This window comes from Felis catus, chromosome E2 (genome assembly GCF_018350175.1).
Source record: "Felis catus isolate Fca126 chromosome E2, F.catus_Fca126_mat1.0, whole genome shotgun sequence".
NCBI lineage: Eukaryota > Metazoa > Chordata > Mammalia > Carnivora > Felidae > Felis > Felis catus.
In genome coordinates this window covers 55,197,605-55,222,264 of record NC_058382.1, presented here as the reverse complement: position 1 = coordinate 55,222,264, position 24,660 = coordinate 55,197,605, and the positions used below count along the sequence as shown (strand labels likewise).

General features: G+C 52.2%; 1 protein-coding gene across 6 annotated transcripts in view; it reads right to left on the bottom strand.

The window, feature by feature from the left end:
• The window catches only part of PLCG2 (phospholipase C gamma 2), a 187,636-nt gene that overhangs the window by 90,495 nt on the left and 72,481 nt on the right, over positions 1-24,660 (bottom strand). For 5 of the 6 annotated variants that reach the window (XM_045046652.1, XM_023245864.2, XM_019820120.3 and 2 more), the window contains 2 exons: positions 2,732-2,875; positions 422-515 (listed from right to left, as the gene is read on the bottom strand). In XM_045046652.1, coding sequence (XP_044902587.1) covers positions 422-515; positions 2,732-2,875 — 238 coding nt within the window. Of the gene's footprint in view, positions 1-421; positions 516-2,731; positions 2,876-17,343; positions 17,632-24,660 lie in introns of those variants that run through there. The other variant, XM_045046653.1, reaches the window with a different exon arrangement.

The window sequence follows — 24,660 nt, the reverse complement described above, 5'->3', positions numbered from 1 at the left end:
CGTCCGTGACGCTGACTCCCGGGCAAGGCAGTCCTGAGCCTCCCCGATCCAGGAGGCAGTGGCAGTTGCGAAATGCGGTACCCTGCATCTGACTGCGGTTTGGTGAGCTGGTTTAATCCCTTCCTGATCCTGTAAGAAGGAGGCCCTCAATCCTCCCCTGGGACACAACGCCAACGTGTGTCTCTGGCTCGGCTTCAACGAACTCCTCACCCCACCAGGCCAAGCAAGGCTTAGCACCGAGAGAGGCTCTCCGACGAGAAGGTGGGGGGCCCACAGCGCCTACTGGGAGCTGCTGCACAGAGGACACTCACTGAGCCTCCAAGATGAAACGCCCCACTTTTCTTTTCTTCACTCACGTTGGCTCAAGGGAAAAGAATAAATTAACGTGCAAATACAGAGATAAACAAGCCAAAGTCAATACCTCTCAATAATGGTGGGCGTAGACGCACTCATCGCTTCCTGGTGTAAGATTTTCAAGCCAGAGAGCCACTTAGTCGCGTCTTCTTTAGAATCAGCTGGACAGGTGAACAGGAAGGCAAATGTTGTTACTCGCTGGGAAAACCTCTACAGACAGACCGAGCCCCACACAGCCCACGGGGATGGGAGAAGCCAGTGCTGGTTTCTAGTTTTGCACGAGGGCACGGGAAAGGCATCTCCTTCACACCTTCGTGGCTCTACGACCTGCCTTCTGTCCAAGATGAGGCCACGTGCCAGCGACGACCCTTCTACAGCAGGGGTGACAAGTGGGACACCTTCTCCCCCCACGAGTTTTAGCTTTTACTCCTATGCTAACGAATCAAGTGCAGGGTCTAGGATTATTCACACCCCAATCCAGAGCAGCCCTCAGCATTTCCCGTTTCCAGATAAGGTCAGGGAGAAGGCAAGGGCTTGGCATCACTGAGGGACCACAAGTCCCTCCGGCACCGCTTGAGGGCTGTGTGACATTCGGCTGGTTCCTCAGCCTCTCTGTGCCTCATTTCCTCATCAGTAAAACGGAGCTAGCAAGGCAAACGCCTCTGAGTTATGACACATGCCTTAAGGACCAGCTACCCTGTTCACGTGGACGAGAGCACGCTGAGGCGGCTGCTCTCACCCTTCCCGTGTGCAGGAAGAAAAGATGAAGCTCACAGGGCAGAGAGACCCATCCCAGAGCCAGTAAGCGTGAAGCTGGGATCTGAATCCAGGTGTCACTCCGTCTCTACTGGACTTGAACTGGAGAGCTCTGGAAGAGAGACCCCAGAGTGGAACAGACACCAGAGCTGGCACCCTGGACTCACGGTCTCCCTACCCAGAAGAACCAGACCTCAGCCTGCAGCAGAGCAAAGTGGACACGACACTGGAAGTTCACGGGCCCAGGCCCCTCTCTGCTGCGTCATCTCTGCACCAACCACACGCCAACCGTCAGACGTCCGCCCCCCATCTCCCACATCCAGCTTGCTATTTCCCACCTTCAGCTCCTCACACACGCACCACCCTCCCCCCCGGGCTGGCCTCCCTCTTTCCTCCCAACTCCTACATATGCCTCAAAACCCAGTTTAAAAGGGCCCTCCTCCTAGGGGCGCCTGGGTGGCTCAGTCGGTTAAGTGTCCGACTTCGGCTCAGGTCACGATCTCGCGGTCCGTGAGTTCGAGCCCCGCGTCGGGCTCTGGGCTGACGGCTCGGAGCCTGGAGCCTGCTTCCGATTCTGTGTCTCCCTCTCTCTCTGACCCTCCCCCGTTCATGCTCTGCCTCTCTCTGTCTCAAAAATAAATAAACGTTAAAAAAATAAATAAATGAATAAAATGAAATAAAATGAAATAAAAGGGCCCTCCTCTGCAAAGCCTTCCCTGGAAGGGGGCCCTCCGTGCCGCTACAGCACACGGTATGGTGATCGGCCTCTAGCTCTCATCACAGTGCACTGTGAGCCCCCGTCCGCAAGGCAGCGACTGGGTCCCATTATCTCCACGGTCCCAGGGGCATTTAGGTCAGACCAGCGCAGAGTGGACGCTCAGAGGTGCGTGACAGACAGTGCAAACCAACGAGAGCTGCTCTGCCCTCGTTTACGTGTCCCCGACCGTGCTCAGGTTTCGTCTTCTCCTCGCCTTGGTCTACCTTTAGCGGGCTTTACTTTCTCTCTCATCAGTCGTGGTTGAACACACAGCTCTAAGTCAGTAAGTCCCGGGGCTGGGTCTGAAGGGGGGACAAGCTTCTGCCTCTGAGTGAAGGGCCGAGTTTTTCCACAGCTTATCTTCTGGCCTCACAGAGGCTCTTTGGGCTTTTTGGTGGATTCAGAGGGATGGCTGGAAATCTCACCTCCAGATCATGTGTGAGTGTACGTGTGCATGCACGTGTGTGTGTGTGTGTGTGTGTGTGTGCGCACAGATGTGTGAGATGTAAGATTTCAGGATCCTTCCTCCAGATCAGCTAAGCTGAGTAAACAGTGTAGACCAGGCTCTGTTGGATGAAAACTAGAACCTGCCTTCAGCAATCTGCATGAGCCAAGCAGGTCCTTAACAGACGCTTACAACATCCCATTGGGGCAGACGCGATCATTCTCCGTTTCACAGATGAGCCAACTGCAGCTCAGAGAGGTTGAGCAGCGTGCCCAAAGGCACACAGCTAGAAAGAGGCAGGGGAGAATTCAAAACCCCGATGTCCCTGGAATACACACGAGGGCATTCTGCTGCTGGAGGACGTCCCGGGGAGGAAGCCAGGCACAGTCAGGGAGGAAAGCACACGGACGTGCACTCACCTGCCAAACTGAGAGTGCTCAGGACGAACTGGGTGCCGTACAAGATGGTGAAACAGCAGTCCTCCTTCTGCCGGGCTGCCTTCGCGCGCTCAAAATCCTTGGAGTTCTTCCCGGGGCGGATTTCCTTGATTTCCATGATATCCACTGGAAGACAATTGAGAGGAGCCCATGAGAAGCTGGAGTTCACTCCGCCTGGGGACGCAGCCCGCGCCTGCACCCCGCTCACGCACAGCCCAGCCCCCTCAGCCCTGGCCTGGGGACAGGCGGTCCCGGCCCCTCAGCCCTGCCTGGACGGCGGGATTACATGCGAGCAAGTAAAAACCTGGCTGGTTGAAGCTACTAAGTACAGGGACAGTTGTTGTAGACCAAGAGACGCAGAAATAAGAGGAAATCCATTCTCCCCATAATCCCTGCTGCTGCTGGACTCCAACCCATTCCTGGACAAATTGGGCCAGGATGGCCACCTGGCCCAGGGGTGACCCCTCCCCCTCACGGATGGCCACCTGGCCCAGGGGCGACCCCTCCCCCCCACGGATGGCCACCTGGCCCAGGGGTGATCCCTCCCCCTCACGGATGGCCACCTGGCCCAGGGGCGACCCCTCCCCCCCACAGATGGCCACCTGGCCCAGGGGTGACCCCTCCCCCCGACGGATGGCCACCTGGCCCAGGGGTGACCCTTCCCCTCACACACAGGATGGCCACCTGGCCCAGGGGCGACCCCTCCCCCTCACAGATGGCCACTTGACCCAGGGGTGACCCCTCCCCCCAGACACAGGATGGTTTCCTGACCCAGGGGTGATCCCCTTCATCGATGGCCACCTGACCCACTGGGTGACTGCTTCCCCCACAGATGGCCACCTGACCCAAGGGAGACCTCCCTGCCTACCATAGGATGATCATGGACTGTCACGAGACAAACTCAACCGGTCCCTTCCTCCCCTTTTTTTTTTGTCAAAAAAGCAACTTTCCTGGGATAGACCCATTCCTGCTTCAGATGATGCTGATATGCCCTTCCTCGCCTACTACCACGACAAGCCAAAGAGGGGGCCCAAGGGTCCTAGGAATGACCAAGGTGCCCCACCCCGGGGGACCACGACTGCTTCAGGTATGAGCACATGGCCCAAACTGGGCCCCCTGCATCCCCCAGGGACTTTTTTGGCCAGAGATGTTTGCAAAATTTCTCTTGCTGCTGCCCCCTGGCCGATAAAACATGAGTCTGGGGGTAGCGGGGAGCATGCTGCCTGCCACGGACTATCCATTCCCACGGCCAACACCACGATCCAAGCCACTGGAATCTCTCGCTTGGTCCACCGAAGTAGCCCAAGTTACCAGTAGCCAGAGTCATTTTTATGAAATACAAACATACTCAGGCTACTCCTGGGCTTCGAACCTTCTGATGGCATCCCGGTGCTCTTAGGACTAAGAGCCAAGGCCCGGTGTTGACCCCGCCAGCCCCTGCACCCTCACCCCCCATGCTCCAGCCACCTGGTGAGCGGCCGGCCACCCCCACCACAGGGCAACAGTACACGCTGTTGTTTCTGCTAGGAATGCCCTTTGCCTTGTTAGCTCCAACTTCCCCCTTGGCATCTCAGCTCAACCACCATCGGACGCATAGAACACCCTCCAATTCCTGCTCTCATACTTACCAGCCCCTCACCCCACAGCTCAGAACAGAGGCAAGAGCCTAATGCTGTGACTCATGGAGTCAGAACTCTTTCCCTGGATGGTGCTCCCTTCCTCATCACTGTGTCCCCCGCCTCCACACCGCCCTCCCCCCCCCCCACAGCAGGGTGGTTGGTAAACAGTAGAGCCCAATAAATAGTTGTTGAACGAGGAAGGGGGCAGAGAGACCGGGGACAGAACCAGAGATGGGACAGAGGGAGCTAAACGCAGAGATGTGAACAAACACACGTAGAGAAACCCAACGGGGGAAAGAGAGACAGAGACAGGAGCAGAGGACAAGCCACCCAGCTGAGGAGGGAGGGAGATACAGACATACACACACAGTCAGAGAGGCAAGAGCAGGAGAGATGGAGACGGAATGAAAAAGAAACAGGCATTCTGAGCAGGCAGGTGGTCCTGACCATCCACCACCTTCCACTACAGCCCCAGGGAGCAACTCCGCTGTGTTCGGAGCCGGGCCCATCCTGGACAGGCTACAGGCACCACCTCCCCCCGCAACCCCGCCACAGTGGGATGGCTCGCCTCCGTGATGCCCTCCCACCCACTTCCCTCTCCCCAGGCTTGTCCTCGCTCCTCGCTCACCGGCTGACCAGATCTGGGCAGATCTCACTGAAGTGACTTAGCAATACCTGCCTTCTCCACCCCCCGACTCATCCTCTTATTTCTAGATCTGTGTTGTACCGCTCCTCACTTGCACGAGTGTGTTTCCAGGTTCGTCTACCTGTGGATGTACATTTCCCCCTCCCCCCACCAAAGCCCCAGGAGAACAGGGATCGCGTCCATCCTGCTCACCCCCAACTGGAGCCTCACGGACCCCCGCACCAGGGCCTGGCTCAGAGCAGGAACTCAGGTTCCCACGGAATGAAGGAATTAGGTTCTCAGGTGCCTTGGTTTGGCTTTCCCCAGAAGGGGACCCTCAGGGGAAGATGTGAGCACAGTGGTTTATTTGGGAGGTGATCCCAGGAACACCGTAGAGGACTGGGGATGTAAGACAGACAAGGAAAGCGGCCGAGCAGAAGGAGGATGCTAGGAATTGCACTGGCCGGCCATGGGCACCTGGAGCTGACCACACGGGGGCTGTGGGAGGCCTCACCCCACCAGGAAGCAAGACAGCCAGGGTATTTATCCCTAACCGCCATCTGCTGTGGGTTGAGGGCTGTTTCGGGGGCCTGACTCCCCAGTCCTCAAGCAGAGGGCTGCAGTCATCACACCAAGCTGGCTTCAATGTGCAGAAATGACTGCTACAGCCATCAGGGTCCGCCTGCGGGGGCCTTTGCCACATCAGGTAATTGATCCAGTAGCTTCTGTGCTATCCCCACAGGATGCAGGGATCAGTGTGTTGGAGGGGTCAAAGGCCCAGTATCTATTGCAGGCAGAAGAGTGATGGATGTGCACAAGTCCCAGCTACTCAAGAGAACAGCTTCTCGGGGCTCCCAGCCGAGGAAAGCCGAAACGTGGACACAGGACAAGAGGTCACTGCCTGTACGTGCTGTATCCCCAAAGGTGTCTTGGCTCAGCAGATGCATCTGGGATTAGAGACACTGCAATCTCTTTGAATGTAACGGCGTTATTAAGATTCCGTTCACATAAAATTCATCCATTTCAAACGTACGATTCACAGGCTTGTGTAAACATCCAGCAAAGTCAATTTAAGAACGTCTTCACGACCACCAAGAGAAACCCACACCCTTCAGCTGTCACTTTCCATTCCCCATCCTGTCTGCACACCAGCCCCTGGTAGCCACGAACCTACTTTCACTCTCTACAGAGCTGCCTTTTCTGGACATTTCATATACACGGAATCACAAGGCACGTGGTCTTTTGCGTCTGCTCTTCTTTCATTTACCATGAGATCTTCAACGTAAGCTGGGGCTAGTGCTTTATTCCTTTCTAGGGAGGGGTAATATTCCAGCGTGCAGATGGACGACGTTTTCTGTGTCCGTTCTTCCGGTGACAAGCGCTTGGATTGTCTCCACCTTTCGGCTACTGCGAATAATGCGGCAGTGAACGTTCGCATACAGGTTTCTGTTTGAGCACTTGTTCTCAGTTCTCTTGGGTATCTCCTGGGAGTGGAAAGCCATCCTCCTCAGTCCATACTCTCAGGGTTGCCGGTTTAATTGTGAGGTAACACTTTCATGCCACGGGGTTGTCCAGCCACCAACCGGGCCCGGGAAGGCGCTTAAACGTCGATGTCAAGTCAGCCGTGGATGGGCCTGTGGCTGAGGCCTCTGTGCAAAGGCAGGGGTGGGGCCACCACTCAGCCCTTCACAGCTGTCACTGCTACTTCCCAGGCCTCCGAGCAAGGAGGGGCCAGCTCCAGAGGAACCGAGGGCTGCCCACTATCCACGACCCCCACCCTGGTTACCGAGAGCCCCAAGAAGGCAGACAGGAAATGCCTCAAGCAGCGGGTGGTGCGGGGGGGGGGGGGTTCTATTTGGTAATCGGCCAAGTCTGAGGGGCCTGTTGGTCATCCCTGATATGTATCTGATCTTGCATCAGGGGCACCCTGCTGAATGATGATCCCACTGTCCATGGGGTACAGGGCACAAAGCGGGGGGGTCAGGCCTCCTTCGCTCAACTCGATCAATCCCCAGTCAGCTTTCTGACCTGCAGCTGGAAACAGAATCCTAGGGCCGGGGTTGCAAACTTGCCTCCCAAGTCACACAAAGTTCATGTGTGGTGCCTAGTGGGTGGACTCTGGAACCAGACTGCCTGCGTTTGAATCCCAGCTTCTAGGTGCTTCCAGCAGGAATTCACCTCTTTGGGCCCCCACTTCCTCATGTGGACAACAGGAGCAAGAATGGCCGCTTCACACCCTGCTCTTTAAGGACTCAAGGAGGCTGGGTGTGCACGTGTGGGTATTAAAGTAGCCCCCGGTAGGGGCACCTGGGTGGCTCAGTCGGTTAAGTGGCCCACTTTGGCTCAGGTGATGATCTCGGGGTCTGCGACTTCGAGGCCTGTGTCGGACCCCGGTGCCTGCTGAGGATTCTGTGTCTCCCTCTCTCTCTCTGCCCCTTCCCCGCTCGTGGGCACACTGTTTAGCGCTCTCTCAAATAAATATAAACATTAAAAAAATAATAAAAGAAAAAAATAGCGCCCGATAATTGTAACTAATAGAGATGTAGTAACTTCTAGGTGCTTGTTAGTGATGATGTTTTGAATTACTGATACAACTGAATAAAGTTGCTCTCCCGGAAGGTATAAGAAAAAACACCGTCTCTCAATTTCTCTGTTGTGGACATTGAAGGGGCACGTCCAGAAATACTGATGTGGAAAAAAACCCCACCGCAGCTCACGTAAATAGGATCCTGGATGTTAAGCGCCTGTGTCTGCACTTGTACGTACGTATCCACATGTATGCACACACACATGTACATACGTATTGTGCACAGATGTCTAACAACTCTATCTAAATACTCACTGTAACTTGCCATTTTTTTTTTTTTTTTTTTTTTTTTTTACACAAGATGCACTACCCAGATTACACCCACTGTAGATGTTTGTGTGCAGGGACTGATGAAAACACTGGTGTGTATCAGTCTGCAGGACAGGACCATATTCAGTAGTCCCAATGCTGAAAATCATCCTGCCTCAAGCCGAGTGTCCTGCCCACCCAATTAAGTCCTGCTGGAGTCCTAGCATTTACCTCTGACAAGCAAACTACCAAACTGAGTCCCGTTTAGATGACCTCTCTAGTATTTTCAACAGATTATGTCACGGCCATTTCTATTAAGTCACAAAGTAGAGGACAAGGGGAAAAAAAATTAAAATTCACAACCAACACCACATGGTATCCTACGTACTATTCGCAAGCATGTCCGGGAACGAGTTCATTAAAGCACCGAATAATTAGGTGGCTACCAAATGATATTTGTTGCCGTCAATGCTCTGTATTCGTGCAGAATACACAATGGGTTGGCTTTCAGATGTTTACAGGTATTAAGCAATACTGGAGAAATAGGTTTTTTTCCAATCAGTTGGTGATTCATCACCATTTATATCCACGTTTAACAGGACATACTACATGGCTATCTAAAAAAAAAAAAAGATGTCGTTACTTCTGTTTCCAGGAACACATTAGACTCAGCTAAAGAGAGATGCCTGTATCTGTATACATATATATGTGTGTATGTAAAAGCAGGAGAAAAGGTAGAAAAAATAAGATTTCTCCAACTAGCTGACAATAAGGGTTACTGGTGCGGAGGATGACGGGCTAACGGTGGGCTTGATCTGCCTGGGTTGGAACTTTTGCCAAGGGCACACACACATTCACTAAGATGACCGACTTTATTTTCAAAGTAGGCTCTGGTGGCCAGAGCTCAGACCATGCGCGCTCATGTGGTGGGGCTCAGCAGCCGTGTTTCCTGCTTGAAGAAGTGAGATAACACGGCCACAGAAGTGAGGCCTCATCTCTGCACAAACTTGGCTTCCCAGCATCACCTAGGGCTTTCCCCAGGTCCGACCACGCTCCCGGCTGCCCTCCCCACCCATCACCTGCAGACACACACTTGGGGCTCCAACCTCCGCCCACTCCCCCGCCCTCTTTCTTGGCCGTCCCCATGGCCCCATTCTTCAAACTGTTTCCTTTCCGGGCCACTCTCAGGCTGCCCCCCACTCCTAGAAACCCTCCTACCCTCACACCGGGCATGTGACTTTTTCTTTGATTCCCACACTTGCCCTCAAACGAGGGCAAACAGGCTTAAAGCATCGTCAGGGAAGCCCCAGTGGTATGCAAGGGGAAAAGGGACTGCTGAAGCTTGGCCACCTTCCCACACATACCCGCCCCGCCCCCTGCCCACCTGCCAGCCATTCAATCGGCCAGGTGGTTACTAAGCATCATGCTGAGGATGTACTGGGAAGAGACACACGGACGTGGCCCCGCCCTCAGAAGCCTGGGGAGGACAGACCCTCTCTGAACCAGCACACGAACACATAAGCCTCCAACCACACTGAACACCTCAAACGACGGGAACAGAGTCTACATGGGGGCTTCTCCCCACAAGGGGAAGAAAGGCTTCTCCGAGGGCATCTTGGTAGAGTTCTGAAGGCTGGAGGGAACCCCGGGAGGGGGGGATGTGGGGGCGGGAGAGCCCTGCGAGGCACCCCAGAGCTCGGGCAAATCACCTCCCATCTCGGTTCTTTCCTCATCTGCACAGTGATAGCAATACCTCCTTCACCGAGCTGCTCTGCAAACAAGGTGAAATTACACTAAATAGAAACCGCGTGGCCCCCAGGAAGAGGTCTCAGTCAAGGTTAATTTAGCTATTGGGATGCGTGTCCTTTCGTACCACCTTCCGACACCACCTTCACCGCTGCCAGCGGTCTCACCTTGTCTCACGGGTGCTATGTCTCGATGAAAAACTCTGCTTTGCCAAACCAAGGGTGCCGGGCTGTTTCGCATACATGACAGAGTGTAACCCTGAAGCTACATCAACAGCTGAGATGGACTGTGGGAGACACGGTTAGAAAAAGGTCAACGTGGGGCGTCTGGGTGGCTCAGTCGGTTAAGCTTCCGACTTCGGCTCAGGTCACGATCTCACTGTCCGTGGGTTCGAGCCCCGCGTCGGGCTCTGTGCTGACTGCTCAGAGCCTGGAGCCTGCTTCAGATTCTGTGTCTCCCTCTCTCTCTGCTCCTCTCCAGCTTGTGCTCTGTCTGCCTCTCAAAAATGAGTAAACGTTTTTAAAAAAAAAAAAGAGAGAGAGAGAGAGAAGAATCTAGCAGACATGTGCTTCAAGTCTGACTCTACCCTTCCAGGCTATGCAACCTGGGATGGGTTTCTTCATTCTGGCTTCGCCTTTACTTTCTCATCTGTAAAATGGGAACGAATATCCATCCCATACGTAGATACATCTGCAAGAACTTGGTAAAATGTAAACTGTTCCACGAGTTTCAGATATTGAAGTCCTTTGAAAGCCTAGGCGTTGGGGAGTGACAGGGGGCTGTCCTTGTCTTCTTTATTAAAAAATACAGTTGCTGGAACTGTACCATCTCCAGCGGGGAAGGTCCCAGCCTTGCGCTTCCACAGGAGAAGACCCTTCCAGGACAATAGCACTCAACTGAGTAGGTCGTTGTGACTGTCATGCTTGGCATTCACACAGAAATGCTGGATGAACTGCTTTATAGATGCTTCAGAGTTTTAAGTGATACTGGAGGAAAGGAATGAACTAGTCTCTCCAGGGACCCTTTCTCTCCAGAAGAGCAGCCAACAGTCTTCAACAGGAGTCCCTAAGAAGAAAGTAGGCATGCCCAGCTCAGTCTCCCTGTCTAGTTCTGGTCCGGTCTGTCCCCCAGGAACCATGTGCCCTGTTCTGCTCCCCGCCTCTCAGAGGGGGCTGCCTCCAAGTGGCCCGTGGGTGTCCACCAGGGCCAGAGACAGAGTCAGCGGCCCAGGCTCCAGAGACAGAATCCAAGCGAGACTCCCCAGGAGGCACACACCCAGAGCAGACCTTCTTTGTCACTATTTGTCACTGACCTGTGTTTCTCAAGTGTCTCCAAACTCACGAGAAGATGAGAAAGAGGGGCTTCCTGAACCGGCCAGCTAACACCCCAAACACCAAGCGTCAAAGAATTCTGTAAACACACACTCTTTCAGGGTCACTTGAATTTGATGTTTTTCCTCTCCTGCTGGAGACTCAGTGCGAATAATCCTGTCGTGTGGTAGGTATGTGATACCCTAAATGGTGCCCACATCTTGTTATGTCGTGTGACACAGTTTAACATCAATTGGAAAAAATACACATCTAGCACCATCTGTAAATTTAAATTAAAAAGAACGAGTCCATTTAAAAATACAGATCGCATATAAAACAGGTGGAGGGCAGGTATGACAAAAATCAGTAAGACCTTAAGGAAGGGCTCGCCACCTTATACACGGCCTGCTGACATTTTAATCTGCTTGGCTTTAAACCAGTCCCGTCTCCCAGAGTTACACGGAAGGCCTTCACTGTACCAAGATTATAGATAGATCCTGCCCCATCCCACCACCCACTGGACCAGTTGTTGATTTGGGTTGTTTTCTCTTTTCGGAATCATGTTTGCTTCTCACACCATTTCTCAGATGTCAGTCATGTGATTATCACCTCTATGAAGTTTGCCATGTCTGTATCCTGCTGGCACTGTGTGACATTGGTCTTTTAAGTCAACTCACCTTTTCAAGTGAAAAAAATATATATATGTACAGATGTATTTCAATAATGAGTTGTCTCTGGTAAAAAGAGACAACCACGTATAACAGGAATCGTACAACACAAAGGCAGTGGCAACAGGACGTGATGAAATTCTGCCTAGAAACAGCTGATGCCACAGACCAAGCCCTCAGCGTGGTTCCGAGTTATAAAAGGTGAGAAAGCAGAGGGTAGAGGGCGTGAGGCCGACCAAGCCGTGTTAAGACTCACACACGAGACAGAAGTCAGAACGGTGGTGACCTCCTGGAGGGGGTAGGTCCTGGAGTTTGGGGAGTGAGCTAGATCCAATCTGGGCAGTGGCCGGAGAGCATGGTCACAGAAGGAACCTTATACATGCTTATACCTCCCGCTTGTGCACTTTACCATATGCATACCTTACGCACAGAGTGAGCGTAGTTATTAAGAGACAGCACAAGGATCCTTGTCATGACGGATGGGGCTGTGGTGGCAGATACAGGAACGCGCACATAGTACACGTCAAACGGAGGAAACCTGGAGACGGTCTGTAGTGGACCGAATCAATGCCAGTACCCTGTGCTATCACACCGTATATAATTTTGCAAGACATCAACATTGGGGGAAACACAGTAAGGTCTCCATGAGCTCTGTCTGTATTAGTTCTTACAACTTTATGTCAATCTACAATGATCTCGAACTTTTCAATTAAAAAAATACGAAGTATCAAGAAGGAAAGAAGGAAAAGAAGGAAAAGAAGGAAAAGAAGGAAAAGAAGGAAAAGAAGGAAAAGAAGGAAAAGAAGGAAAAGAAGGAAAAGAAGGAAAAGAAGGAAAGAAAGAAAGAAAGAAAGAAAGAAAGAAAGAAAGAAAGAAAGAAAGAAAGAAAGAAAGAAAGAAAGAACAAACGAACGAACATGCTAATACCCAACAGATGATCCCCTTGACTCGATCAGAGACCGCAAAGGAACCACTCTCCCTCCCTGGGCAGGGTCTGCAAATCATGGCGCCCAAGACTAGGTTCCCCCAGGGACACTGTAGAGAGATTTCCCACCCCCTTCCCGTAGGCTACTTCTCCATCCTAGGAAGAGACTCTGTGTTTGCCTTGTGCCAGGATCCAGACTATTTCTAGCTGGGCCAGAAATAGACGCTCATGCAGCTCTCTGATAAGTCAGTCAGAAACCCAGAGGAAGTAGCCTGCAGGGGGCCTGGGGCAGGCCTGGCTCAGGGGCCCACTCACTCGCAAGGGCAAAGACAACAGCCAAGAACACAGTTTCTATGAACACCCGCCAGAAGTCTGTGCACAGTGCCCGAGGAAGGGCAAACGTGGACCCCTTTCAACGGCAACCTCTCATTTCGTCGCGTCCTTCCCTAACCTCAGCCCGCCAAGCAGCCCTGCACATAAACATATGCTCACTCTTTCAGTCAGATGGTTTGCCCTTGTGTTTTTAGGAAAAGAAAGGTGCTGAGAACACAGACTATTAGCTCAACTCTGGCCAGCTGGGGTAGAGAAAGTTCTAGAAGCTGATTGATGCCGAATGCTCCCATGGAAAATGCCGGTCCTCATCTTCCTGCCCACCCCTTGGCTTCAGAGGAAACCAGAGAAAAGTGAAGGGAAGCCACATTTACAGAAACATCTAGGATGGGATCCCAACACGTGTGTGCTCATGCGAGGTTGACCTCACCATCTGCATTCCAAAAATGGGGAAACTCAGGCAGATTCAGTGACTTTCCAAGGCTACACTAGTTGAGCCAGGACTTCACCCCCAGCAGTCTTACCTCCCAAGCCTACTTTTTTTTTTTAATTTGTTTATTTGAAAGAAGAGAGAATGAGTGGGGGAGGGGCAGAGAGAGAGGAGGACAGAGGATCTGAAGCAGGCTCTATGCTGACAGCAGAGAGTGGGGCCCCAACGTGGGGCTCAAACTCACAAACCGTGAGATCATGACCTAAGCTGAAGTTGGACACCCAACAACTGAGCCACCCAGCCTCCTCCCAAGCCTGTATTCTAAACCATAACACAGGGAAAGATGAGTTCTTTTCTGAGGAAGATCCCGCCCCCAACCCTCGGGGGCTCAGATGTCACCCTGAGTCCTTTGGGATTCTTCCTCTTAGAAGCATCCCTGCAAGGACCCCAGCCTTGAAACCCTTACAGGCAGAAGAGGCTCTGACAGCTCCTGGTCTATCCAACACCAGGCAAGGGGCAGCTGGGTGGCTCAGGCAGTTAAGCGTCTGACTCTTGATTTCAGCCCAGGTCATGATCTCAAGGTTGTGAGATTGAGCCCCGCGAGCCTGCTTGGGATTCACAGTCTCTCCCTCTCTCTCTGCCCCTCCCCCGCTCATGGTCTGTCTGTCTGTCTCTCTCCCCCACCGCACACACACACACACACACCAAAATAAATAAATACACATAAAAAAAAAAAAAACCCAAAACCCAGTCCAGGGCTTGGCATCTGTTATCTCAGAGATGCCTCGTGCAGCCCTAGGAGGTAAGTGGTCACTGTTCCCAGCCCACCCATTTTCCAGAGGAGGAAACAGAGGCTCCAGCAGGTTGGGTGTGCTGGAGGTCTGAGCCAGGCCCATCCAGCTCTGGAGCCAGGGTTCCCAAACACCACCCACACTGGCTCCCACACAGAGGCACTGGCACACAGTGACCTACCAACTCCACTCTGCCAGCAGAAAATGGAGCCCTGCCAAGGTCAATCCCAGGGTAGAAGCACCTGATATGGAGGGAGAACAGACCAGAACCTCCTTACAAAGTATTTATTAGGTGCCAGAGATGACTTCACCGTCTCCTCTCTCTTCCTGCCAACCTTGGGAACAAACCCCCATTTTCCAGAGTTGGCTTAGGAAACTGAAGTCATTCCCTCGGCCACCTGCCTGGGCCTTGATGCCAAAGGCAGCAGGGCGGTGACGCACAGGCGTCTCACAGAGAGCCGAAAGCCGTGGGCAAGGTGGCCGTGCCCTTTCCCCTTCCTTTTTCCATTTTCGACAGAGCTGTTACCACAACGGCCTCTCGGAAAACCCTGGGATGACCGGGTTAGAATCCGGCTAAAGGTGGATCCTTTCTCTGTAACCAAGTCTCAGCAGGTAGACAGAGATGCCACAAGCATTGAGGGCTCCCGATGCCAGAGTCAGTCGTTAGATAAGAGAGGCAGAAATACGTTTCCATCTTGTTAATGATCAACAGGACCGGCCGGGGGGGTTTCCAGACGCTGCCCCTCAGCGCGAGGCCCTCCCGCTTCACCAGCAGAGACTGGGTCATGTTGGCCAGAACACTGGCTCAGGACCCTCGCCACAGCCTGACAGGGCAACAGTCAAGGGGAAGGGATTCAGAGGGACATGGACAGATGGCCAGAGAAGGCCCTGGTCTCCCAGAAGCCTCTCCAGATGGGTGCCCCAAGGTGAATGCCCCGCACACCCACACTGGCCCCTTTGGCCTAGAAAGCCTTCCTTGGAGACACAAAGCCCTCATTCTTTCAAGCGAGGATTTCATCCTGAGCCCGTGAGCCTTCATGGGGTCCCCGAACCCCAAACATGGGGCCTCCGTGCTGCATAATTTTGGCAGGATTCAGCAGGTTCTCCAAAGAATCCAACAGCAGGAGCAAAGGGCACTCATCTCGGCTCAAGGCTCCCCTCTCTGGGGAAGGCCTCCCTTCCTCTTCTCAACTTCCTCTTTCCTCTGGCTCTCGTATCTACTGTAATTACTTGTCTCCCTGACTTGGTGCCGCGGCCCCAGCACCATGCGAGCCGGGTATGCAAGGAGCCACGCAGTTACGGTCGGGGGTGTGCTGGTTCCTCCAGCAAGGCAACACCTTCCTACTCTCACCCTGCTCCCTGCGGGCTCAAGGGGCACCCTCGGTCCCCCCGTCAGACCCAAGGCAGGAGGGCTGGCCTATCTCACTCTTCGGCTTTGCAGGAACGGGTCTGGCCCTCGCCAGGCCTCCAGGCAACTCACATCAGACTGCTCCCAGAAGTTTAACTAAAATGCCAAATTGTGTTCGAGAAGGAACACAAGAGCAGGTGCTAAGAGATCTGCCTTTACTCCTCTGTGGTCTGACCTGAGGATTATTCCAAGAAAGGGGCTACCGTGCGGAGCGGAGGCCGAGAGAGGGATGCGGACTGTGTCCACGGCCACGATAATAATGGCTAATATCCCCCAAGCGTTCGCACCATCAGGCATGGGGAGAAAGCTTTACATCCCTCTCCTCACTTGGGCTCCCCATCACCACGATATTGTTATTATTACTCCCATTTCACAGAGAAGACTGAGGTCAAAAGACTGTCAAGCCTGCAGCTGCTACCAGGCTCCAAGCTCCCAGCCCCATGGTGGGACCTGAGGGGCTCCAGCAAGAAGAGGCCCCACCGGAGTCGATCCCTTCTGCTGGGGAAGGGCCCTGCTGCCCCTGCTTCGCCTCTGCAAATGAGTCTTCACTGTGGTTAGCAAGCCAGCCCTTCATTTCCCCACTAGGCTCAGTTTTGCAAACCAAGGTCAGGGGTTGGGGTGGGGGGGGCGGTGGCGGGTGGTGGCAGTTCCTGTTACAGCGAGCGAGAAGGTGACAGTCTTCCTTCCCTTTCAGAGAAGGCAGGATCGGGGCAAGAGGGCTCCCCCTCCCCGCCAGGCTGGTCTGCCCCAAGTCCCCTCGGTACAAGAATCCAAGTCCAGCCCAGGGGACACGAACACTAGTCTGACTCCACAACCTGGGCCCGAAACCCACAACCTGACTTGCCCTGGACAAGAATTATTTGCCGGGGACTGGCCCTGGGCTCCAACCACGAGTCAGGCAGAGGGTCCGAAGCCCAGCCCTACCATGTCACAGCCACAGAACCTCTGGCTTCCATTTATCCCCTGAAGATGGGCACCCGAGACATAGGGCCAGGCTCATGGGGCAGACGGGAGGATTTCTGGGGACAACAGCTCACATCAAGGAGCTCAGAGGGTGCATTACCCAAAGCTGTGCTACATGCTTACTGCCGTCACCCACAGACAATGGGGAACGCCCACCCACCCGTTCACCCAGCAAAGAGCTGCTGAGGGCCCATGTGCCTGGGACACTCGTGGGAGCTGACCTTACCAGACAGACCAAACCCCTGCCCTCGAGGAAGTACATTCTAAGGGGGACAGATAAGCAAATCAAGATCTACTACAGCACTTAATGCTACCAGATGTAAGAATTAAACCAAAGCAGAGTGAGGCACGGTGGGTGAGAGCGCAAGGGAGGAGTTCTGGTACCAGGTATGATCAGGGAGGCCTCCTCAGAAGAGGTGTTCCCTAAGCTGAAGCTTGAAGACAGTGAGGAGAGATCCATAAGGGCGTCTGGGGAAGAATATTCCAAGTAGAACCAACAGCAAGCGCAAAGGCCCCAAGAGGGAAAAGTGCGCGGGATGTTCTAGAAAGAGCAGGAGGTCACTGGCCGGGACACACTGTGCATGTGTGTGTTCCCTGGAGCCTTTATGCTCCCCACTGCCCGCCCATCTCACCTCTCCTGCCTACACGCTCTAATCACGCCAGCTCTGCGTCTATACATTCCTCCGCGCCCCCTGCCTGGAGCCCCATCCCCTCCCTTGATGCATCCCTGGGCAAGGGTCTTACCATTATTTAGTTCTACCTTCCTGCTCATTTCTGTAACCACAGAGTTCAGGGAAGTGCCTAGCACCAAGCAGGGAGTCAGTCAAGAGGCAGGACAAGGCCCCTGGACGGCGGTTTGGCAATCGTGGATTCTGGTGATAAGGCCCACTCCCTCCCGCCAGGCGATTCTACCTCTCAGCATAGACCCGCAAGAAACTCCCACCTGTGCCAACTGCAGCACTGCTTGTAAAGGAGGAAGGGAACCCGACGGGAATGTCCAGGATCAGAAGAGAGAGCACACTGGCTCCCGTCATCGGTGGATCGTGCTACGGTAATTAAGAAAACATCCATTTGTATTCGCACGGATAAGTCAAAACCCCTCAGGGCAACGGGGTATTCTGAATGGATTCTGGAACAGGAACAGAACGCTCGTGGAACAACTGGGAGAATCCAAATAACGTCTACAGGTGACAGGTGCGTTATCAACGTTAATTTCCTGGTTCAGAGAAATTCATCAAGTACCATAGGATAGGGGAACGCGGAAGGAGAGAGGTGTGTGGGAACTCTGCTAGCCTTGTAGCTTCTCTGTAAATCCAACATTATCCTAAAATTAAAAGTTTATCTTGAAAAAAAAAAGCAGGAAAAATTTATACAAATGATAACAATTTATTTAAAAGACACAAACCAACCACCAGGGGTACCGTGATTCCAGGTAGTCCAGTATATGAACAGTGTTAAACATCAAAGAGAAGGGTGCCCGACCACTTCACAAAATGTTATTTCTGGGAGAAATGACAGAGGCTTTATAGCTGTATCTCTGATGTTTAATTTAAAAAGGTCTCAGGGCCCCTGGGTGGCTCAGTCGGTTGAGCGTCAGACTTCGGCACAGGTCATGATCTCGCGGTTAGTGGGTTCAAGCCCCACACGGGGCTCTGTGCTGATGGCTCAGAGCCTGGAGCCTGCTTTGGATTCTGTGTCTCCTCCTCTCTCTCTGCGCCCCCCCCCCCGCCCCCCCCCCGCCCCCAGCTCATGCTCTGTCTCTGTCTCTCAGTAATAAAATGAATGTTAAAAAAAATTTTTTTAAAGGTCTCAAGAAAATAGGATGAAGAAAATGCTGAGCTGGTTAGAACTGGGTCACTGTGCATAGGCAGCATTTATATTATTTTCTATGCCCTGCTATGTATGTTTGAAATATTTCATAATTTAAAAATTCAAACACCGGGGCGCCTGGGTGGCTCAGTCGGTTAAGCGTCTGACTTTGGCTCAGGTCATAATTTCGCTGTTCGTCGGTTCTGACCCCGCACTGGGCTATGTGCTGACAGCTCAGAGCCTGCTTGGGATTCCTTCTCTCTCCCGTCTCTCTTTGCCCCTCCCCGACTCACACTTTCCCTCGTAAAATAAACAACCTTTAAAAGTAAAGAACTCAAACACCTATTAAAATAGTCAAAAGAAACAAAAACTCACAAATCGATGAATACCAGAGAAGCAGAAAAAGGCAGAGCTGAAGCACATCCCTCACCAACGTTAAAACCTGGATTCTAGAATTCCCTGTCAATTCCTGGTCTGGAAACATTTGAGAGATTCAATGTTCATGAGAGAATTCATTCAGCGATCCCCCTGAAGCCAGGCTGTAGTTGTTGAGATACAGCCTCACCACGGGATGTCGGGACACCATGTATTAAAACGTGCCCTGTGCACACCCGGGAACTCCTCTTCCAGAGGCCCATCTTGCAGAAAGATCAGCACAGGTGCACAAAGAGTGAGGTACAGGGGGTTTCCATCCTGCCTGGCGGGCAGCCGCCCTCTGGAACCCCCTTCAGCCATCGAGAAAGAATGTAGCAGACCTGTGTGTCCGTACAAGGCGGCTGCCCAGAGGGGAAAAGGCAAGCTGCAGAATACACATCATGCGGTCCTGTTTGTATTTAAAAAACCATACTTGGGGCGCCTGGGTGGCGCAGTCGGTTAAGCATCCGACTTCAGCCAGGTCACGATCTCGTGGTCTGTGAGTTCGAGCCCCGCGTCGGGCTCTGGGCTGATGGCTCAGAGCCTGGGGCCTGTTTCCGATTCTGTGTCTCCCTCTCTCTCTGCCCCTCCCCCGTTCATGCTCTGTCTCTGTCCCAAAAATAAATAAACGTTGAAAAAAAAAATTAAAAAAAAAAAAAAACCATACATGAGGTACCTAAGTGTGCATGTACACAGGTGGATAGACACATAGGAAAGATGTTTTGAAAGTACACTAAGGGTTGGGGCTCCTGTCTGGCTCAGGCGATGAGGCAAGCAACTCTTGATCTCAGGGTGGTGGGTTCGAGCCCCACGCTGGGTGTGGAGATTACTTTAAAACAAAACATTTAAATAATACATTCCTGGTTAATATCGGTTACCTCCAGGATTTGGGGGAAGGAAGGAAAAAACATTTTTCCAATTCTCATATTGCTTGAATTTGTTAAACAGGTATTATTTATTAACAAAAGGGCAAGAACGAGGCCCATTTGTCTGTTTACAGTGACCAAAAAAAAAAAAAAACCAAAAAACAAACAAAAATCAAGAAACAAAAAACCTGGAAACATAGTGAAGATACAACAGCTGAATTGTGGTTCAGCCACACAATGTGGGTTATTACGAAATCAGTCAAGAGGGCATATTAGACTATTTGCGTCAGGTGAATTGAAAGAAATTTCCTGAACAATTATTCAAGTGACAACAGCAAAATGCTGCAGAGATGGTCAAACCATAAAGAAAAGCAAAGAAGCCCCCTGAAGAGAGAAGGATGATTGGGAAGACAAACATGGGGCTTCTAGATTTGAGTGAAAGTTACATGGTAGTTCATCTTATAATTATTCATTATACTGAAAAACCTGTCACTTCAAAAAAGTAGCTGGAAAACACAAAATAATCCATACAGCACAGTCTCTATAGTGGCCACATGCCCACAGCTCATGGACCTCATCTCCAGCCACTCTGCTCCCAACATCCTCCCTGCCTTCCCCCCCACCCCAAACACAGCAAATGTGCTCTGGCCATAGGACCTTGGCACTTGCCATGATTCAGAACCCATTCTCTTGCAGCACTTACTCTTCCCTCTACATATGCCACACTGCCCTGGTGCATCTCCAGACTCAAGCCAAGTGTGAACAGAACCAACACAAACAAATAAGAAACCAAAACTGTGGGCTAGGTGGCAGGAGGCCTCTAGTGATGAACCCATAGACCCTGGCCCTTCTCAGTTCCTTTTTTTTTTTAATTTTTTTAATGTTTATTTTTTAGTTTTGAGAGAGATAGAGAGCAAGCGAGTGAGCTTTGGTGGGAGAGGCATCAGACAGAGAGGGAGACATAGAATCTGAAGCAGGCTCCAGGCTCCGAGCTGTCAGCACAGAGCCTGACGCGGGGCTCAAACCCCTGTACCCTGACATCATGAACTGAGCTGAAGTCGGATGCTCAACTGACTGAGCTGCTCAGGTGCCCCAAAATGTTCTTTTTCTAATTTTTAAAAAAAGTTATTTATTTTTGAGAGAGAGAGCAAGCGAGCGCGTGCAAGTGGGGGAGGGGCAGAGAAAGAGGGAGACACAGAATTGGAAGCAGGCTCCAGGCTCTGAGCTGTCAGCACAGAGCCTGACAAGGGACTCAAACCCATGAAAAGCACGATCGTGATGTGAGCCGAAGTCATATGCTTAACTGACTGAGCCACCCAGGCGTCCCCACGCCCCCCCTCCTTTTTTTCTTAAATCCAAGATTTGGCAAAGAGAAGGAATGCAAATTGAAAGGAAAGAACTTCACATTCATTGCAACCTTCCACATAACACACCCATCCCCAGGCAACGAGAAACGTCACATCTATCCGCCTTCACGGCAGACTCTGGAAGGCCGGTGCTGCACAGCCAGCTTACACAAAGGAACAGGGTCCCAGGTGAGTTTTAGAACCTGCACGAGGTCATCCCAGGAGATCTTCCCAGGATCCTCTCCAGACCCCAAAGACCCACCGATCACAACTGTGGCTCATACAAACAAAGGAGGAAGCACCACGTGACAACTCAGCAATAAAAATCATGAAAATCCTCCCCAGTCCACACAGATTTTAGAAACCATTGGCTGGGGAACTGCATCTGGCAGCAAATTTGTGTTGTCAGGTCAAGATCATGTTGTTTATTTGTTCAACTGAGTCAGTCTTTAATAACAATGAAACTTTACAGGAACAACCTATGTTTTCAGTCTCACATCTGCTGACCCTGGGCCTGTAGAGTGGGGTACGATTTACCCACCCTTTACCAGGCATGCGTGGGCCCCCCACTGAACACAGTTCCCACCCATCCTGGCGTCTCACCCATCCTACAGCCTGTATGTTTTCTGAGACCCTGTCTTTCCACTTATTTGGGTCATTGAGCCTTGTATCCCACAGTAATGGAGTTTCTGATCCCTCGTCTGGAACAGAAGAGGTTGGATTTTTAAAGCAATAAATGGAAGTTTTTTTTTAAGTTTTTTAAAATTTCTTTTGAGAGAGGGAATGAGCACAGGAGCATGCAGGGGAGGGGCAAAGAGAGAGAGGGAGAGAGAGAATCCCAAGCAGACTCTGCACGGTCAGTGCAGAACCGTGAGATCCTGACCTGAGCAGAAAGCAAGAGTTGGACGCTTAACCAACTGAGCCACCCAGGCGTTCCAATAAATGGAAGATTCTATTCTCGGGTCTGAAAACTTAATTGCAGCTATGCAGAAGCAGTCGGTGCTCTAAATGTCAATTGACATAGCAGACAGTAATTGACCAGGCGCCTTCCCTTGCACACCGTGAAAAACACTGGTGAGTCTTCATTTCAGCATAAGGTCAGCAAGGAAGTGCATCCTTACGCCCCACAAGCACAGTGACAGAAAACCCATGGAGCACGAGGCAATTCCTCATGGGAACTAAGGAGGCTGAGTGCAGAGACAAGTTCTGGGCCAAGTGTCCTGGCTTCAGTTATCACATGGGTTGTCTGCAGACTCCAGCAGTAAAATCCAAGACTCCCAAAGGGATATGGAAAGAAATTTCCAAAAAAAAAAAAAAAAAAAAAAAACCCAACAACCCAAGAGTTGCTCAAAATGGTCTCAGGCTGCCTTGAAAGATGTACTGGAAAAATCATGGCAAAGCTCTTCCAGCCAAGTGGCTTCAGGAAAGTCACGCTCCTTTTTGGGATTCCATTTCTTACTCTGGAACATGGGCATAGAAGGATTTATAACCAAGGACAGAGGTTAACAAGACCACTCAGAGGGCACAGTTAGTAAGTGGCTTCTCCATCCACCACCACCACCATTTACTGAGCCTGTTATCCTAAGTGCTTTTTTATAAATTAACATTTAATTCTGAAGCATCTCTATGGGATAGGTCTTACCGTTGTTCCCTTTCCATCAGTGAGACAGAGGTATGCAAGATGAAGACTTGACTTCAAGGTCACACTAGCAGGTGCAAAGCAGGGATATGAACCTATCAAGTCTGTCTTTGGGGTGCACCCTTTGGCCATGACGCTTACTGGCCCCTGCTACCTGTATGAACACACAGATTGTACTGACACCTTTATCTGTCCCCTCTATGTGTGAGCTGGGATTCTAGACCTCTGCCCCTGGCAGGGGGAAAACAGGTCTCCAAAAAGGGATGAAACCCACAGACCCCAGAGGTGAAACAGAGAGGGGGCAGGAGGACTCTGGGGCAGGTAGCTGAGTGGGGGATAGTGTGCCTCTCACCATGGTGGGGAAAATGGTGCAGGTTTTAGTGGGCAAGGCCTTGGGGCACCTGGCTGGCTCAGTCAGTGCAGCATGTGACTCGATCGTGGGCTTATGACTTTGATCCCCTGTTGGATGAAGAGATGACTTAAAAATAAAATCCTAAAGAAAAATGAAGGGGAAGGCCTTAATTTTTTTTTTTTTTTTTTTTTTTTTTGGCAACACTTTCCAACATTTCGTTTTAGACAGGTTGAGTGTGAAGGACTCACTAGATGCCCAAGGAGACAGAACCTGGAGATGGCTGGACACTTCTGGAGCCCCTTCTCCAAGCTCAACGTTCGTCTCGTTCCATGACTTTTTCTGAGAACCCCGCTGTGGCCCCGGTCTGAATCCCACGCCCTTCCCTACGATCCCAAAGCACCCTGCATGCACCGTGCTAGGATCTTCCCCTTGTCTCCCTCTCTGCCCACTTCCACAGAGAACCCTGACGGCCAGGGCCTCACTTCACTCAACTCGGGGACCGCGACACCAGCAGAATGTCCGGCACATGGTCGGGGCTCGATAAGAATTCACCCAGCAGACGAAGGAAAGGCACCTCAATGGAGACCCACATTTGGGGGGGATTCGTTTCCCGGGACTGCTGTAACAGACGTCCGGCAATGTACTGGCTTAAGACAACACAAACGTCCTGCCTTCCAGCCCTGCAGATCGGCCTTCCAAAATGGGTGCAGACTAACATAACTGTGTAGACTAACATAACATAACACCATAGACTAACATCGCTGTGCTCCTTCCGGAGGCTCCGGGGAGAATCTGTTTCCTTGCCTTTTCCAGCTTTCAAGAGGCCGCCTGCATCTCGTGGCGGTGGCCCCTCCTCGATCTTTAGGGCCAGAATCGTTCCATCTCTGACCCTGACATTCTGCCTCCCTCTTCCAGGTTTAAAAACCGCTGTGAGAGGACGTGGGGCCCAAGCCCAACACCCAGGATCATCTCCCACCTGTGGCTCCTTAACTCAGTCACATCTGCCGTGTGAACTCACACATTCACAGGCTCCGGGCACTAGGACAGGGACACCTTTGGCGGCCATGGTATTCTGCCTACAGAGGGAGTCAGCGTCCAGTGAAAGGGGAGGTCATGGGGAAAGACAGCAGGAGCAGAGGTCACACAATGGGAACCCACACGATGATCCCAGCCAGGGGACAGGTTGCCCTTTCTCAGCATGGGAGTGGTTTCTTCATTTTAACAGGTATTCCTGGATTTGGATGCCCAACCTCCGACACGCCCCATCGCCTCACAAACGCAGCACAGGAGGAACAGGGAGGAGGGCCCCAGACTGATCCAAACAGGATCCCAGCAGAGGGTCAGGGAGCTGAGCCCAGGTTTGCTCCCCTGAGGAGGCTGGCCGTGGTCTCTGACCCTCACAGCTCCGGGGCTTGCTTGGTGCCGAACCACACTAAAGCAATCGTTTGCAAACCTTAAATACAAACCCACAGCAGGCAAGGAAGCGCGTGCCTCAGAGAAAGCAGGGGCAGCACAGCGCTGTGGCTGTGCTACGCCCGGACGCCAGCCTGGAGGCGGCTCACACACCCTCCAGCCTCCGCGGGGGAAGACAGAGGACGCCTCTGCAGCAGCCACCCCAGACACAGGGGCTCACGGCCACCTGCCCACACAGACCCGAGCTCCAAGGCCTGGCCCCAGAGCGGCCCGAATGCCCCACGTCCCTAACTCCAATCAAACGTCTGTCTGAGTCAGAGGATCAAAAACCTACACGTGAACAGAGGTCCTATCATGAACCACAGTAACAAAAGCCTAGCATGCCAGGCTTCCTTCGGGGGCTGTAACAAATTGCCACAAG